Source organism: Tyto alba, unplaced genomic scaffold, assembly GCF_018691265.1.
Source record: "Tyto alba isolate M040663 unplaced genomic scaffold, T.alba_DEE_v4.0 Super-Scaffold_18, whole genome shotgun sequence".
NCBI lineage: Eukaryota > Metazoa > Chordata > Aves > Strigiformes > Tytonidae > Tyto > Tyto alba.
The window spans coordinates 4,660,778-4,677,851 of record NW_024881280.1 but is presented as its reverse complement, the minus strand read 5'-3'; the positions used below and the strand labels follow the sequence as shown (position 1 = coordinate 4,677,851).

Genomic DNA, 17,074 nt, shown 5'->3' with positions numbered 1-17,074 from the left:
CTAGGGAAGTGCGGGCGGGAAGAAGAGGACAAAAACAAAACAGAGAAGCACAAAAGTCAGCTGGATCTTCCAGAAGATCAGCAAAGCCCTCCCCGGCCCTGGGACCACTCCTGTCACTCCCTCCTGCCCAGCAGTTGGTGATGCAGCGAGGGGGACCTTTCTCATCACCCAGGGAAGGCTGTGGCAAAACTTTCTTTTCCTTCCTGAAGGCAAACCCTCCACTCTTCCCCCTGCTTTCCGCCAAACCGTTTGCGGCTACAGCGGCAGCCTGGTGTCACTCCCAAGGTGCTGGAGGGGCGCAGGCTCCGCGGTCCCTGCTCTGCCCATCGCTGCTGCTGCCCAGAACGGGTGCAGCGTGGCATTTGAGGGGGTCGCTGGGGCTCTCTGCCCAGATCCCTCTCCTTTGCACAGGACAGAGGACTGGGGAAAGCACCCAGCCTTGCCCCACCGACGCTGTGGGGACATCACTCCTGGGCTAACATCGTGTCTGGCGGGAGCCTGTTCCTCAGAAACATCACCAAACAGCCAGGCACTAGCGCAGGATAATGGAGATGCTCTGGAGCCAGTACGGTTTCAGGCTCTAACCAGGAGTTTTTAAAGCAAAGGCGAGGGTTGGAACACATTAACCAAGTGGCAGATTAATCAGCTTGCTGGGGTGCTGCCGCAATGAGGGTGGTGGCTGTGTGGGCCCATCTGCCTCACTGCTGGACATCTACCAACACTGCTTTTCTCCTGGTCACACCACAGTAAGTACCTCAATAGCCAACACTCCAATGGCCAGGGCTCCTGCGAGGTACACGTAGGTCTCAAAGGAGTTCAGGATCACCGTGTAGCAGCCCTAGGAAGGACAAAAGGTGGTGAGACGCGCCTGAGCAGCCCCTTGTGTTGTCCTCTCAGCACGGCCCTCGTCAGAACAAGAGGTGCTCTCAGATCCAGGCACCACAAGCACGGCACCCTCCCCACCCAGCCCCGCAGCACAGGAGGCAGAGACCCACGGGACAGTGCCAGGGAGGGGAAGAGAGAAGGTTTTTCTGTGGTGGGATGGGAGTGGTTCACCCCCACAACCCCTCACCGACCAGGAGGAACAGTGATTTCTTGCAGGGCAGAGGGGAGCAGCACAGGAGAGGCACTCACTCCGTCTGCAAAAGGCAGAGGCTAAGCCCAAAGGAAAGGACCTACAGGGCAGAAAGGCATCCCAGGCTGGTGAGGGAAAAGGATTTATTTAAAGCCAAGACAGGAGATTCCTGAATCCTCTCTAACAGCCAGCAGCTCTTCCACACCCCAGGACCTTTTCTCTGTGACTTCCCCCAAAGGAGCATGGATGAACACTTGCTGATCTTCTGGCTATAATAGAATTAATTTCATTAAGAACTCAGGGCCATGCACTACAGCAATTCCCCCACTTATTCAGCATAGCCACCATCATCTTTCATGTCATTTATTATTGCTCATACAACTAACAGCAGGTAGATCTTCTGCAAAGGTTTCAGGATGTTTCTGGAAATCAACAGCTTATCCTGGCCTCAGTTCTCCCAGCCTAAAATTTCAACCCACCAGCAAATTTCTGCAAATAGGTCGCGCATAAAGAGAAAAGCAGATTGGAGTTTGTCCAATGTAGAAAGTAGCTCTCCTTCCCACTGAGCATAGACTTCACACATACACGTTTAATCCCCTCCGTACTGCTGGGATGTTTCAATCACCTGATTTTTTCCGTCTGCCCATAAAGAAAATGTCTGAACTGCAAAGGCAGCACACCAGTTACATACGGGTGTCCATGCCAGACCCTGCTCACTGCAGGTGAGACACAACCAGAGAGGAGCCAGGGAGAGGACAGGGAGGATCCACTCCTAAGGCAGGCCTGGGGAGTGCAGACCCTTGGGGCAGTAACCGAGCTGTTAAAACCATCCTCTTGTCAACATGAGACCCCTCAGCAGCATCTCTGTCCCAGCCACGTTTCAACCCAGTTTTCAGGGAAAAGCATCCAGCTCAGCAAGAAAATGTTTGGGTGCTTGCCGGAACTCCAACCTTAACCCAACTTCCAGCACATCCCGCCCAACTGGCTTCAAATTGGGGTGAGCACAAGGGCGGCCGGCCCTGTCCTACCAGCACGGTGTCCCAAGAGCCCGACCTTGCCCCAGAAAATGCCTGAATTCAGCCATCAGTTGCTTGGGAGTGCCTCTCCCATTTCAGAGAAGTGCGTCGCCGTGTGCTCAAGTGACGCTGGCTGTGCACGTGGCTTCTCCCGCCAGCACTCTGCGGTGACACGGGCTCACAGGAGACCTTCCACCTTCCACAGCTGGGCCTCAGCATCGCCGCTTTGGGAAAGCTAAATCCGTTACCTGCTTTAACTCTCTTTCTCAAACTGCATTTCTCCCTCCCGCCCTGCTCCTTGTCATCTCCCTCCTCTCTCTCTTCCCCACTTACTCGCTGCAATCAGACCTGGCAGAAGCAGTGCAGTGATGCCCGCTACGATTTCTCACCCACAGTGCCTTTGCCAACCATTCCCAGCTTCCAGGCAAGGAGCAGCTCACACGCTGCTTCCCAACCCCTTTGTTCTCTTTCACAATCTGCTATCAAGTGCTGAAGAGAGGACCAGCGCTTAGCCTGGGGAGGAAAGGAGGCTTGTACGTGTGGCCAGTGCAGAGCTCAGCTGGCTTACTGATGCTGAGGTGAACACAGCCAGGAACTTTGCTAGAAAGTTTCTTAAACTTCACGTCTTAGTGACACTACAAGGAAACATGGCTCTAGCATCAGTGCCAATGGCACTATGCTTGTTCCAGTCTAGCGCTGGGAAAAATTGCCAAGTCAAGCAGACCTGGCAAAATAAATGCCCTTTTTCTACTGTAAAGAGTAAAAGAGCAAAGAAATGCAGCTTTCCAACACTTCTCCTTCCTCGGAAAACAGACATGGTTTTCTGTGGCTGTTTAACCCTTGATCTCTTGGTCGCATATGTTGTTGATAAGGAATCTTTGTTGCACTAAACTGGAGCCACTACAGCAGCCAGCAAGAGCCAACTCCAGAACCTCCTCGCCGACCTGTGCTGGCTTGCTAGTTAACTTCTCAGCGACAGCACTAACCTTCAGAAACACAATCAAGCTGGATGCAAATTTCCACCCTCATCTCTCAACCCCTCGGGAAAATCTTCATATTTCTGCTGATACAGCACAGCGTGGACTTAGCAGTACACCCAGTGAAAGCGTATTTTCGAAACCGGGCACACGCCGCGACTTCAAAAGCTGTCAGCAGAAGTGCAATTAGGATGTGAGCTACAGTCAGAACGGCTCAACCTGCCAGCTTCACCCGTGCCCATCGCAGCCATCTCTCTGCCCACTGCGAAACTCCTTTTCCCAGCGTTTGGCTTCCCTTACCTGTCGGTTTTGAAACCTCTCGATGCCTGTGAGGCAGGCTTCCTTGTTGACAAACATCCCTTCCCGGCTCTGGAGCTCTCGCTGGCAACAAGCCTCCGGTGTCGTACTTTCCAACGAGGAGTATGGAAGGTGGGGGACAGCTTCAAAATCTTCTGGTCCGTTCACCCCACAGCAGGCAAACTAGGGAGAGGCACGGAGAAGAAAGGGAAATAGAGTTGACACTTTTCCCTGAAAGCAGATACGAGAAATCTACCAAAGACCTATTCTTGTAAGGATTAAAGCCTTAGTCAAAGCAGAGACAAAACAACTGTTGTTTCCAAAGAAGGGGGTTGTGCTTGTACCTTGGAGCTTCTGTCTCATCAAAGCCTTTTTATAAAGTCCCACTGTTCCCATGTCATACTGTAGACTCCAAGGTACCACTGGGAATATTGCCACCAGCTACACAGGGCTTTGGAGCACATCCAGAATGACTTGCTTGAGATCACCCAGCAAGTCTGTAAGGGAGCCAGCAGTGCGGTCCAGGCTCCCGACTGCCCGTGCTCCCCACAGCTAACGGCCAGGATTGCTGCTGCCCAAAGGCACTGCTAGGTGATCCACGTGAAGTCCCTTTTTAGGATTCAAGTCAGGTTCTTTTTAAGGATTCAAGTCATACTTTGACTCTGTCTTCTTTCAGTCAGCAAAAGGAAATGTCTTTATTAAAGTCCTGAATCAGCACGAAGGGCAGCAATCATCTTTTTCTTTTAAGATTAAAATTGACTTTTCATCTGCAGAGCCTGACATCCTGCTCTTCACTTCTGAAGAGATACGCTGTGGGCTGTACTGAGCACCAAGTTCACATGTGTACACACACACACACGCACGCACGCATACAGAATTTCTTTTTGTAGATAATAACAACTCCAATTCCAATGACTGTCAATCTGTAACCTGCCTGATTAGGACTGTAATAACCAAGTCAATTTTGACGGCTAATATTTCTATACTGAAAATAATACCATTAGGCACGCTCCCACCTCATCTGCCACCTACCAGCTCATTTCACAAGCGCTAACAAAAAGCCACTAGCTAGCACCAGTTTTTGGCCACTGCTGGCCTGCAACAATTCTGAAGTAGGGTGAAAGGCCCAGGGTAAACGCAGGGATATTCAGCTGCAGACAGCTCCACGGCTTTCGGTGCCCACTGTTTGAAAGCTGGGGGTACCCAGAGAGGTCAAACACCCCTGGCTTTGGCAGAGGCAGAGGCTCTCTCAGGACCAACTTGAGAAAGACCGGCTGCCAGGTGAATTCTCATCTCCCTCCCACCACCGGCACGAACCCCAGCGCTGTGCTTGAGCACCGTGTGGAGCCATGGGACTGGCACGGCCTGACTTACTGTGATCATAACAGAGTTCCAGGTGGAAGAGAAGACGTCCGTGTCATTGTTCCGCAGGTAATGCTTCTTCAGCTCCTGGGTGAAAAACTCTCTGGTCAGCTGAAACGCACAGACGGGTGGAAATGTCAGGGCTACTGCCAACACCTTGCTCAAGATCTTCCCAAAGCTCCCTTCTGAGAATGCTGGGGGTTGTTCGGTTGTTTTGGGTTTGTTCTTTGTTTTGCAAAGCTCAGGGGAGAAACACGGGAAAAGCCACTGGCTGAACCCTAACTATATCCAGGGTGAGTGGTACCTGTTGAATAAAACTGTTGCTCATTAAAAATCAGGGATTGAATTATATCTATACTTGCCAGATAATGTTTACACCTAAGGGTTGGTTGTTTTTTTAATTTTTCAGCATAGTTTGAAAGCATTTCATAAGTTGAAACAGGACTAAAACAGATTTTAGAAAGATCTTCAAATTCGCACCCAAATAGTAGTTTAACTTGCTATGCTTCATGAGGTCTGCAACCAAAGCATGATTTTCCCCTCACTTTTCATTTTATACCAGTTAACTTCCTGCTAACGACAGGGGAACTGCTCTGAATTTACTTCCACGTGAGAGAAAGCAGAATGAAGCCCTAATATGAAACTTTCTGGGAATGAAAAGGAAGTAGAAAACATATAATGAATATGAAATGTTCAAGTCAGATTATGAATCAGGAAAAGAGACCATTTCCCTGACAGTGCTTTAGGTTATCTAAACTAATCCACACACATGGAGAAAAAAGTCCTCTTTAAATTTCCAGTGTTTAGATAATTTAACCATTTTTCCTAAAGTCAGCAATATAAACGAATGGAATCTCATTCACTCCTGTTTACATTTACAGTACAATAGAAAAACTGAACTAACGTTTTGGCTCAGAGTCTTCTCAAAAAGTTAGACACCTTGAAATTACATTTACTTAGTATCATTCTCTAGAGGACTAGTAAATAGACAAACTTAATAGTCTTGTTAAACTGAACACCCCGATTCAATCTCGTTGCATTTCTATCACTCCAGGATGAAAACTTCAAGGAATCCCCTTTTCAGGTTCCCAATAGGTCTTGACTTGTGTGGTCCTTTCTCCAAAATACCTTGTGTTTTGTGATCCATACAGGCAAAATGTTTCTGACACTGAAAAGCCTCAGTGAAGGAGGTTGGACTTGGCTGGGTACAGCACTGCGTTAGCATTGCATATTTGCAAGATCAGGAATTAAGTTGCCTGAAAAAGACTTTTTTTTTTTTTTTTTTTTTTTTTTTCTGTTATTCATACAGCACTGCAGATGCAGTAACATATACTGCTACAAGCTGGTTTCAGGTTCTTGATATGCAACGTGAAATATCACACATACACATACATATGTATGAGATGTATGGCTGAGCAAAAAAGCACAAGCACAAAATTATTTCTTTCCTTTGTAACTGTATCAGAAAATTTAAGGAAATAAAGAGAAGGCTGTGGTCACTCTTCAAAAGACCCCTGAATACCACTTAATACTGACTTCCCTTTTACAAATACAAACTAAGACCAAATTTATTGACTAAATCAATACTGTGTAAAACTTTGTCACAAAGACTTGAATGACGCAGGTAGCTCAATCTCACTACCTTTTAATTAGATATGCTGCTAAATTCCTAAATCACTTTTATGGGACAGATATTAACTCAGTTTTTGCTTTCGAATATCAAAATACCAGAGGACACGACATTCTCCTTCAGGAATTTCGTGCACTAGGGAAGGTCGGGTTAGAAAAATTCTGAAATATGTCCTCAGTGTTCTCCTTTCCTTCCCTTTCTCTGCGTACTCCATCCACACGGCATCCTACCCTGCAGAGACAGCAGCACATTTTTTTGATGCTCGCCTGTTTCTGAAGCGCAGACTTTGAAACTGATATTACCGTTGGTAATAATCCCAGCTGACTGCCTTTGGCGGGGTCTAAAACAAAAGAGTCATTTAAATATAAAGTGAAACCTTTATTTTGACAGCAGCAACCCCAGAGGAAATTGTTCAGAGTTTGTGTGCGATTTTTACGAGACTTGGCCTAAAACGAAGCCTAGTGCTGGAAGGGTAAGTTTGCCAGGAAAATAACTGATTCCATTTTGTTGCTCTTAGACTGTTTTTCTTGAGCATCTGCAGTTCAGAAAAATGTAAAGAAAAATTAAAAAAAAAAAAAAAATCGATCAGCACAAGAATCTTTCTTCTTTTAAAAAATTGCTGACAAAGGAGGATAAAAGTCAGTACGATGGTCCTACTCTCGTGCCCACGGCCCCCCTCCCACCGAAGCCACTAACGGCATTGATGAGGTCTGTGAGCATTGGAGTACTATGGCAAGAACTAGCCAGAAGGGAGCAAAGGACCTACTAATAAAACCAGCTCTTCGCACACACTTCTGACGACGCAATTACATCAGCCACAGTCATGAACAATAAAGAACCGTTCAGCTGTGTTTTTTTTTTTTCTAGCTGTTCTGAGGGGAACATCTCCAATACAGAAGAGGCACATGCATGCCTGCGTCTGCACGCCAGTGAATGAAGGGAGACTGTTTTGTCACGCTGGTTCAAAAAAAATAGCTTGGCTGGGATTACTGCAGCCAGATGAAGGGGATTTATGAAAAAGAGGGCATTTCTGCCCAACGCAAGTGTGCCGGCACTGGCCAGGGGGGTCGTGGCCTTCTCACACAGTGCTGTGATCAGGAATATGGGATGCTGTGCAAGAAGCTGGCTTCTTCACGGTGCCTGCTTGGAAAACAGGACGTGCTCCTATCCTGGAGCATCCAAACATTTCTGACACAGTGTCACCAGTGCTGCACTTCTCACTTCCACAGTGCCTTCCACCCAGGAGACCTCCAGCTGCTCAACGGAGGGAGGGACAGCTCGTGTTCTTTAGTTTTTGCCTTATGTCTGAGAAAACAGAGGTATCAGGAGCCAAAGCCACTTGTCTATTAAGTGTCAGAACTGGGGCTAAAAAGCATCCTGAGCATCCTGAGCCTGTCCGGGGCGCTGACACTGGACTCATCTGTTCCTACCATCCCGCTTCCTTGTTTGCTATAGACAATTCACTAAGAAGGGAAGTCAATATCCCTCCAGGGCTTTTCCTATCCAGACCTCCAAAGGGCATAAAAAGAGCAATTCCTGTAACAGAAGCCAAATTGTTCTTTCACAGCCTCTCTCTATTGTTCGTGGAAGACATTATTTTATGGGGCGTCTTCTAGATGAAAAAGGGTTCTCCACCCTCCGAAACCTCCTTTACAAAGGAAGAGAAACTCCGGTACTCCCCTAGCTGATTAACAACAGCCTTCCTCTTCAGAGACTGCTTTTAAACAGGTCTTTGGGAGTCCACTGGACTTGCAGTTCACACTAGCTCACAGTCGCGCACACCTCTCTCACTCACCCCACCACCACACGCTGCTTCACTGACTCTTCCTCTCACATCAAATCTCAGCAGAAAATATCTCTTTTCTCCCTTATCTTTGTCTCTTAATTTCTTTCACTCCCTCAGCTATTAATAATTTAACCCTGTTGAGTGTCTGGGAGCTAGTTTGGTTGTAAAACGCCATACGAGAGAAAGCTGTACTGAACATTATCTGGAAAGCAAACAAGTAGAGCGTATCTTTCTCTCTTGTCTCATTTTATGCAATGACCATCACAGGAACACACTTGGTTCCAAGAAATTGAGGTTGCCTAAATGTGCATTTATCACCACACGCCTCGAAAATAACTCGTTTCGCAGGGAAGAGAAAAGCACGTCTGAACCTGACCTTAAATTGCTTACTCTGAAAAATTCTTCCCGACATGGGGTCACTGAAAGACTACCTCTGTCCCCGCGGACATCCTGTCCAGCCATCTAGCCTCACCCTTATCCAAAGAGTACAGCAAAATTAGCCACAAGTAGCTACCAAGCCAGAAGAGCTACCACCAAAATATATAGCAACAGGAAAACAAGGTTTTGTTTTTTTTTTTTTTTTTCAGCAGAAACCTGAGGAGAGCACAAACGACAAGAATTTGCAGACTGAGTTTAACTTTTGCACAGAGCTATCTCCAGCTATGCTGGGACCTGACGTTCTTCATTCCTTCCCATTTAAGCCCTTCCTGTCAGTCATCCTGACAGAGCGGGAAGCTGGCAATACAAGCCACGAGACCAGCTCAAGAAGTTGGTCCCCCTTCAAGTTTTATCTCACAAAACACTGCCAGATGCCACAGATGTCTAGAATAACCACTGCAAATAATACCCCGCGAGTTAACATATCCTCACGTGTCCCACGGCTTCCGTGGGAGTGGAAGGTGCCGATGCTTTGCCCAGAAGCAAGACGTGAGCAGGCTCCTCTCACGCCCAAGGGAAGAGGACAGGGCTAGCCCGGCGGCCACCCGGGACTCGCAGAGAACCTGGCTGGGCTGTGGTACCTTTTCCCAGCTCCCCACTGGGAAGGTGGAAGGTAGGAGCGCCGGGGACCACGTTCTCCACCGTGAAGCTTGTACCTGGGTCTGCGGGGCAGTTTCTACGGGTGAGGTCTGCTGCTTGTGCTGAACCAAAGGAATTCGCAAAGAACTCCTAACAGCCGAGCTGCGATGACCAGAGCACACCAGACCCCCCATGCTGCAACCTATTTATGGAGAGGTTCCCATGGTCTCAAAGCCCCAGCTGGAATGCAACACCCACTCTGTGCACAAAGTCCCCACTGCCCTTAGATCTAAGGCAAAGACAAAAACCCAGCAGCTTATAAAGAGAAAAGGAAAAAAAAAAAAAAAAAATCCTCTCACTAACTCCCCCCAAGACCATCCTACTGCATAAACACCACACTGTCTTGCTGTGAGCTTCCTAAGTCTTGATTCTCTGCTTATCAAAATCTTTTTATACGAATAAAATTCAAAGTATATCCTGGCTCAGGAAAATCATCATTATACATGGCTGTTCTACACTCATGCCACATTTCTGCCACATTCAGTATATGCTGTATATTCTTTTACTACAGGCAGAGGCCAAATAAACAAAATAGATACTAACAGTCACTAGTGACCACCTCTACTGGACAATGATTTTTTCACAGCCATCACTCAGAGTCATATTTCACAAATGGGATGATGCTACCATTTCAAAAATGGGCTGACCTAGTTCAGTCAGGCTCTTATTTGCACATTTGGGAACATGAAAAAAATGCACAAACCTTTGGTGGTTAGAAAAACGAAGGAGATTTTGCTTACTACTAGCATAGGGGAGGGATGATGGCCATATAATATGCACAACAGCAGAGTAGAGAAAGGCTACATCTTATGAAGCTGTGGAGAGAAGGACCAGAAACTTGTAGGCAGGGCAATATGCAAAGGATCCATTGATGGGACTCAAAATGGGACATGGGGGGACCTGCTCAGGGCAGGTCAGGAGGGATGTCTTACAAGCAGCATTGAGAAGAATCTGGTGAGCACCAGAACATGAAAATTCAAGAAGGAATATGATTAGAAGTTGCACAAGAGCATTTTTGCACTGCAGAGCAAGCATTGGCTCTGTTGGGAAAACAGGAGGTTTCACTATTAATATTAAACACATGTTATATTGAAAAAAGAAAATAGTTGCTTTTAACCTTAGTGTGACTTTATTGTAAAACTTCTCTCTGATGGAACGTGCAGCTAGTTTGGCTGCAAAAGAACCAGGAAGTCTCTAAAAACTTCAGGATTTAAGTAGTCCCCCAGTGTATACATAAGCCATCCAGACTGCACAAACCAGGTTAGTTCACATTCACTGGCTTGCTGGCACTTCTGCAGAGGGAGGGAGGTAACGAAGCAGGTTTGTTGGTATTTGAAACAAACAGTCACTCTACAAATGAATCAGCCACCATCTAACACCATGATCCAGCTGGGTACAATCCCACTGGGATTCAGAGTTCGTCCACCATTGGATACTTACATTTTCTCTGAAGATAAAAGCCAGGATTGCAGCTGAAAGCTCCGCCAGGAAGATTAACAAAATAAACATGAAGAACTGGAAGAGAGAAGATGCAAAAAAAAACAAAAACAAACAAAAAACCAAAAACAAACACAGACATACCATTAGGTGCATGCAATAGGAAATTTGCTAGTCACCAATAGATGGAAAAAGTAACTGAGAAAACTTTTTTTTTCCCTGACAATTAAAAAAACCCTCGGAGGCAGTAACCCGGAGCAGACACAGTCCCTCTCTGACCATGTCACAGGACATGGGAGCTTGAAATGCTTTTTCCTGGTTCTAATGGGTAAAAGGGAATAAGGCTACAGGACCCATAGCATCCCCAGATAAAGCTGTACCAGGTTAAACCAGTAAAGCCTGCTTTGATGGAAAAAGTTATATGATTGTGTAGATGTTCGTAGAGGGTTAAACTGTCCTGACACAGGTGTATGCACCACATGCATACACCTACATATGAACACACACCCCTCATCACAACATAAACAATTTTACTCTAACACAATCATGGTTCATTTTGTATGGAAGGAGGTAGTGGGACAGACTCAAATATTTACACTTAAGACCAAAAATGGACTCTTTTCAGCCTATTCTGCATTTCAGTACAAGTTAGCCTCGGTTAATATATCCCTCCACACAATGGGGTTGCACTGAGTTAAGCATTAACCATGCAGAAAGTTGATAGCACACCATCATAACTTTAATTTTATTTTGCAAGTATCATCCATGTCCTGTGTAGTATCCAAAGTGTGCATATCCATACCCTTAAACTAAGGGCACACTGTAGACTTAAGACAATAGCCAGCAGGTTGAGTTGTAGCAAAAGAGAAACAGGCATCCAGTTTGAAGTAAACCCATTACACTTATATCATCGTAATTCTAGGGAAGAGGAATGAAAGCAAACAGAGAGGCACGTGGTTGTTTGGCTTAAGCTGGAACTGTATTTTCATCCGGCTGCCCTTGCAACCTTCTGCTGCTTCAGTCTAAAAGTCTGGTCTTCGGTCTTTCTGATGGCATCTTGTTTCGGTGGTGTCACCACGCCGGCACGACTCACCCTGCCTTCACCACCGCCCCTCCCCGAAGTAAATCAGATGCACTTAAGAGGTCTCATCCCCAAGAGAGAGTGATGTCTTGCTGCGAGGGTGCTGTCCCCGGGACCTTGCCTACCCAGGGCGCTCAGGTACCGCGGAGCATCTCCTGCCTCCTGCTGCAGGCTCCCACCTCAGCCCCTCCTGCCCACGGGTGGCACAGAAAACTGGTACACAGCTAGAGGTAAAGCTCAAGTAGAGAGGAAAAGAGTGTTGAAGGGAACAAAAGTCCCGGGGCAGGAAGGCACTCACTCACATCAAAGAGCTCAGGACTCAGCCTGCCTTTGGGACCGACTCTCAGTTACATTGGTGCCTCATGCTAGTTTGATGCTGCTTTGGTCTGTAACAATAAAAGGAACAGGCAGGGATGTGCCCTCTAACAGCCTTAAAACTACAAATGGTGGCGCTGAGGAACAACTATGGGAACAGAGCAGAAAGTGGCTAGGCTCACACCCCCTCCCAAAATGGCATTGATTGCCGCTCTTGGAGACAAAATAATGGGCTTGAGAAACTGTAAGTCTGAACTAGATGGACATTTTTTATGATCTTATAGCCATGAAGAGAAATCACCATTTAAGAGTCAGCCCTTCTAAAATTCAAGGATCCCAAGAATTAGCCCACAAACTCGAAGATGGTTTTGCAAAACTGAGTGAAAGTTTAGAAATGAACTCAGATTTTGCTGCCACGCAAGAAAAGCAGGAATGAACAGAGAACCCAGTAAGACCACATCACATGGAGGGTGATAAACATGTGGTACCTGTTACCCACAAAGGTGGTTGAAGCAAGAAGTAGAAATAAACACAAGAGAAGCCTGGATGACTTTTGTGCGAGAAAGTTATTGAAGGTCTTTCTGAAGCAGAAGGCAGGAAGATGGGGCCAGAAGTACTCTTGTGATCCCCAAGCAATGATTTATAAAGTGTCTGAAATGCTATGCACCGTGCATTTCGGTAACGGAGAGAGAATTCAAACTACCTGCTTGGAATGGGCAAAGTGTTGTTTTGTTGTCAATTATCAGAGCTGTAAGTGATTTTTCCCCACCAGAAAAGTGCACGCACCATCCTGTCCCATTTATCTTCCTGCTTCTGCAGTGGAAACAAAAGAAAAGGAGCCTGGGATCAAAAGACAAAACAAGAAGAGTCAGATGAGCAGGGACTTCGGTTGCTAACAGAATGCTGTTGCTTGATTTTGCTGAACTAGTTAACTCTATAATTTATTCTTACTGCTGAAGTTTTCTCTGTGGCTCCTATTTTTTCTGCCCAGAGACTGTTTTAATTTCACCACAGGAGGGCAAAGAACAAGTGATGAGAATGAACGATGCTTTGCAAATTCACATCATCATCCATCAAGGGATCTCAGCATAGTCACTAAGAGGTCTAAGGTGGTGATCAAGTGATTAATCCCATCACCCTGCTAATTGCATTTCATTTACTGATTACTGGGAGACACACATTCACCCAAGCTCCAGCACAGGTCTCTGCAGAAGTGGAAGCAGCCATTCCCAGATTATCTCTGATAAGCTTCATTATCATCCCCAAACTGATTTGCACTTACATTGTGCAGCGTGCATTACAGATTTGTAACAGTTACTGTAGAAAAAACACGAGCACCCATTAGGGCTGATGAGAAAAAGAAGATGGATCATCAGTGTTTCAGAACTTGTTCTCATTTTGCATTTCAAGGAGAGTCAAAATCTGCTCATTATGTTTTGCCTCCCAAATTAAATTGATTACTGATATACAAGAGCACTAAACAGCCAACTGGTTAATGCGTAGGGGACAGCAGCCTTGCATTTAAATCCATGCTTGAGACCCAACACTTGAAGCTGGGCACCCCCCACACCCAAGGTGAGCAAGGTGAAGGAGTGCGGTCCTGCATGGTGGTCAAAAATCCTGCCTCAGCTCCTGGTGAGGGTTACAGGTTTATCGGAAGTTTCCACAGATCAGTCGTTCATGTTTCTGTTTCACAGCTCTCATCTGCTGTACAAGTTTCAGCAGTGCTCTTCCAAAAAGAGCAGCAACTGCCTTTAACCCAAAGGACCCACATTTTCACACTGGAAAGTTTCAGGGGCTACTGCATCCATTTCCCAAGAGTGCAAAATAGGACGTCTGAACTCAAAAGTAAACCAGCTAACACGGACTGTCCTTGTTGCAAAGCTGAATTCAGTCCCGCAGTGCAATCTTGTATGCTCAAAAGCACTTTGGATTCTGATTTTTATGGTGTTCTTCTGCAGTCAGAGGGTCGTCAGGACAATCCAGAAGTTATTCAGTGTCTGATTTGCAAGGCTGATGTTTGTTGGTTTTTGTGAGCCAAGTCCAAACGCTGGGAAATCTAGAAACACCTCACAGCCTTGCGCATAATGCAACATGTTAAGTTCCACAGTGATGTTTTTCTATCAAAAGACAAGCAGCTTAATGAAAAATAAAAGTCCTAGCAAACACAGAAGCCAGAATCTAGAGAACATGCATTTGTGCATCTGTCTTGTCCCTTCTATCTTCTATTTACATTTGGACTAAAAGCTTCAGATATACATTATGCATCACTGAAATCTCACTCAAGCAGCTCCCTGGCTCATCAATTCTTTAACTTTGTAGGTAGACTTGATTTGATCTAGCAGCTTCTCCCCAAGTACCAACCCCGTGAAGCCTAACACTGTTTTACAAGGTGTTCCCAGTCTCTCTGGCATACGTTCATGAAAGGTTTGTCTTTTCAATGCCTAAAACTTACTCCCATCAGATTTCTATTTTTACAGATGTTTTATGCATTTTAACATCAGCTGGTGCAGCCCCCCAGAAAGCAGAAATTAGCAACGTATCTCTTCTCACTTGGTATCAGCATAGATCCTCGTCCAAGTGCTTCACTGATGTTGGACATGGGATGGTAGGTTGTTTAACAGAGCTTGTTACCAGAAGCCCTGGAAGACCTGATCAAAGTGGAACACTGATTCCTCATCCAGTAATTACTGTTAGAGTTTCTCCTAGTCCAGGGCATTACTTGCAGCCCATGTATTTCTCACATTCCAAGTTTAAAATAAAATAGTAATAAAAGTAAATAAATAAAGCAGAAGGGCTCAGAACTATCTCTACGAGTCAGAAAAGCAAACCCACAAATCTGAGTGCACTGGAGTATAACTAAAACACCAGGACCATTCAAACTGTGATGTAATTCTGTGACGTTAAATCGGGAAAGAGCATGGCCCAGTGTGCCCTTCCTCCAGCCAGGACCCCAATCTGTATGCAGCAGACAGGGTCCAAACTGAAAATATTACCCTCCTATACACTTACAATCAGTATTTCTCATCAAACATGATGTTTAGTTTCTTAATCTGACAGGGAGAGGCTTTGAAGTAACCTCAGGCTCATTGAGCCTGATCCTTTGCATTCTACTAGCTCTCTCTGGGCAGATCTCCATGATTTCACAGGTGATACATTTGGTTTTCTGATTTAATTCTGAGATGAGTCACTAGAAATCAAATCCACAGTGGCTTCTGGAAAAGGGGTTTCATTTGCAGAATATGAATTTAAGAGGTAGGTGAGTCAAGGGCCCGAGAGAATTTATCTCAGTGAAGCCACACTCATCTCTAGGAAGAAATGGTTTTACATTCAAGAAAGAGGAGTTTTCTGTTCTGTTTAAAGTTAGAGACAAGCCTCTTTTGCTCCATGAAGCAGCTGTGCAAGGTACAATCATAACAAAACACTGTAAGATCAAGATTTAAAAAAGAACCCCAACCTCCCCCCCCACACAAAAAAAAAAAAAAACAAACAAAAAACAAACAAACCCCCCAAAGCCCCAACAGACCCAGAGAGAGAAACAAAGGGTCATGTTTGACAAAAATAAAAAATAAAACTAATGATCTTTCTCTTTCAATACATAACTGGTAATGCCTTCCAGTCAGAGGTGATGGCTGGCAACCCTGCAGTATCAGAACTTATGGCAGAGGTCAGAAGTGACTTATTTTAGAGGCTAGCTCATTGTAAATAGTACTTAATGACACAGGCTAAAAATGTGACCCTATCATTCAGGGGAAAATTTGCCCCAAGATGACAAATCTGGTTCATTTTAGGAGCAGAGTAGGCTGCGTAAGGGAGTGACAAGCTGTTGAGAGCTGCAGTGATAGGCCACCGTGCAGTTCTGAGCTGGGGATTTCTGCTGACATGGGGAGCTCTGTTCCACAGATGCTTTGCTGTATGTATTCCCTCTGCTTTGTTGTGAACCACTGAGGAATCAATACACAAGTGGAGCAGTGGATTTCGGGTGGCCGAGAGAGGACCATTTTTGGTCACTTTTATAAAAGTAAAAAAACCAAAACCAAACAACGAAATAGGATCATTTTGAAACAGAGCTTAACAAGGTCAAAATACACCCTCAGACTGCATACCCACTGGGCTCAAATCTGGTACAGTGAAAAGCAAATTCTCTGTATTTCTAGCTGTGTGTAAAATTACCCTAAGCCCATTTAATATCTGAGGGAATAACGGCTACAATAACAGACACCCATTCATGCAGTTACCACCCCATTGTCTATCCAGTCACCCCCATTCTTGGGAAGCACCAAAGGCCCACCAGAAGAAGCAAGGACACTTACAAAAAGCAGGAGGCATTTGTTCTCACGGATGGCACCGCAGCAGCCGAGGAAACCCAGCAGAAAGAGCATCGCGCCCATAGCCAGCATGATGTACGCTCCCGTGAAGAGCAGAGGGTTGGCAGCCACTATCTCTCGGAAACCTGTGGGATCCACAATGACCCAGATCCCAACTCCCAGCAGGCACGCTCCTCCCAGCTGTCAGGGCACAAGGAGAGGAGAGGGAGGGAGGGAGGTCAACATAAACCAACTGGATTCATTGCTCTCTTTTGATAAAAGGTGCTCACTTGGAGAATTTGTGTTTCCCTGGCACATATTGTCTGCTAAGGAGGTGACTGCTGACATGCTACTCTTAGTATTTCTTGCTCACTAAATGAACAATTTGCAGTGAAAGCACCTTTCTTTCTTGACACATCACTCTACCAACTGTTTACTCCCTGTTTAGTGCTGAAAGACCAAGTCTCGAGCAGCTGCCACATCTGTAAGGGACAGCCTGGTGAAGGGGCACACTGCACCGTCCCTGCCAGAGACCAGGGTGGCTGGATGTTCCCACCCCTCCTGTCAAAGACAGAAGCACCAAGGTCACCGAGAATGAGTCTACATGTCGTAGGAAAATAACTTCATTCCCTAGTGATAACCTCAGCAGGACACCCAGGGCTAGAAAACAACTACTTCTGCCATGCAAGGACAGACTAAGTACACCACTAGTTA

The 17,074-nt window shown here is 45.9% G+C and overlaps 1 protein-coding gene across 6 annotated transcripts in view; it reads right to left on the bottom strand.

The window, feature by feature from the left end:
- TSPAN18 (tetraspanin 18) overlaps positions 1–17,074 on the bottom strand; it is a 124,261-nt gene that overhangs the window by 3,721 nt on the left and 103,466 nt on the right. For 4 of the 6 annotated variants that reach the window (XM_032998529.2, XM_032998532.2, XM_032998531.2 and 1 more), the window contains 5 exons: positions 16,361–16,561; positions 10,661–10,735; positions 4,740–4,838; positions 3,369–3,548; positions 755–838 (listed from right to left, as the gene is read on the bottom strand). In XM_032998529.2, coding sequence (XP_032854420.1) covers positions 755–838; positions 3,369–3,548; positions 4,740–4,838; positions 10,661–10,735; positions 16,361–16,561 — 639 coding nt within the window. The remainder of the gene's footprint in view (positions 1–754; positions 839–3,368; positions 3,549–4,739; positions 4,839–10,660; positions 10,736–16,360; positions 16,562–17,074) is intronic. The other 2 variants (XM_032998533.2, XM_032998534.2) reach the window with 2 other exon arrangements.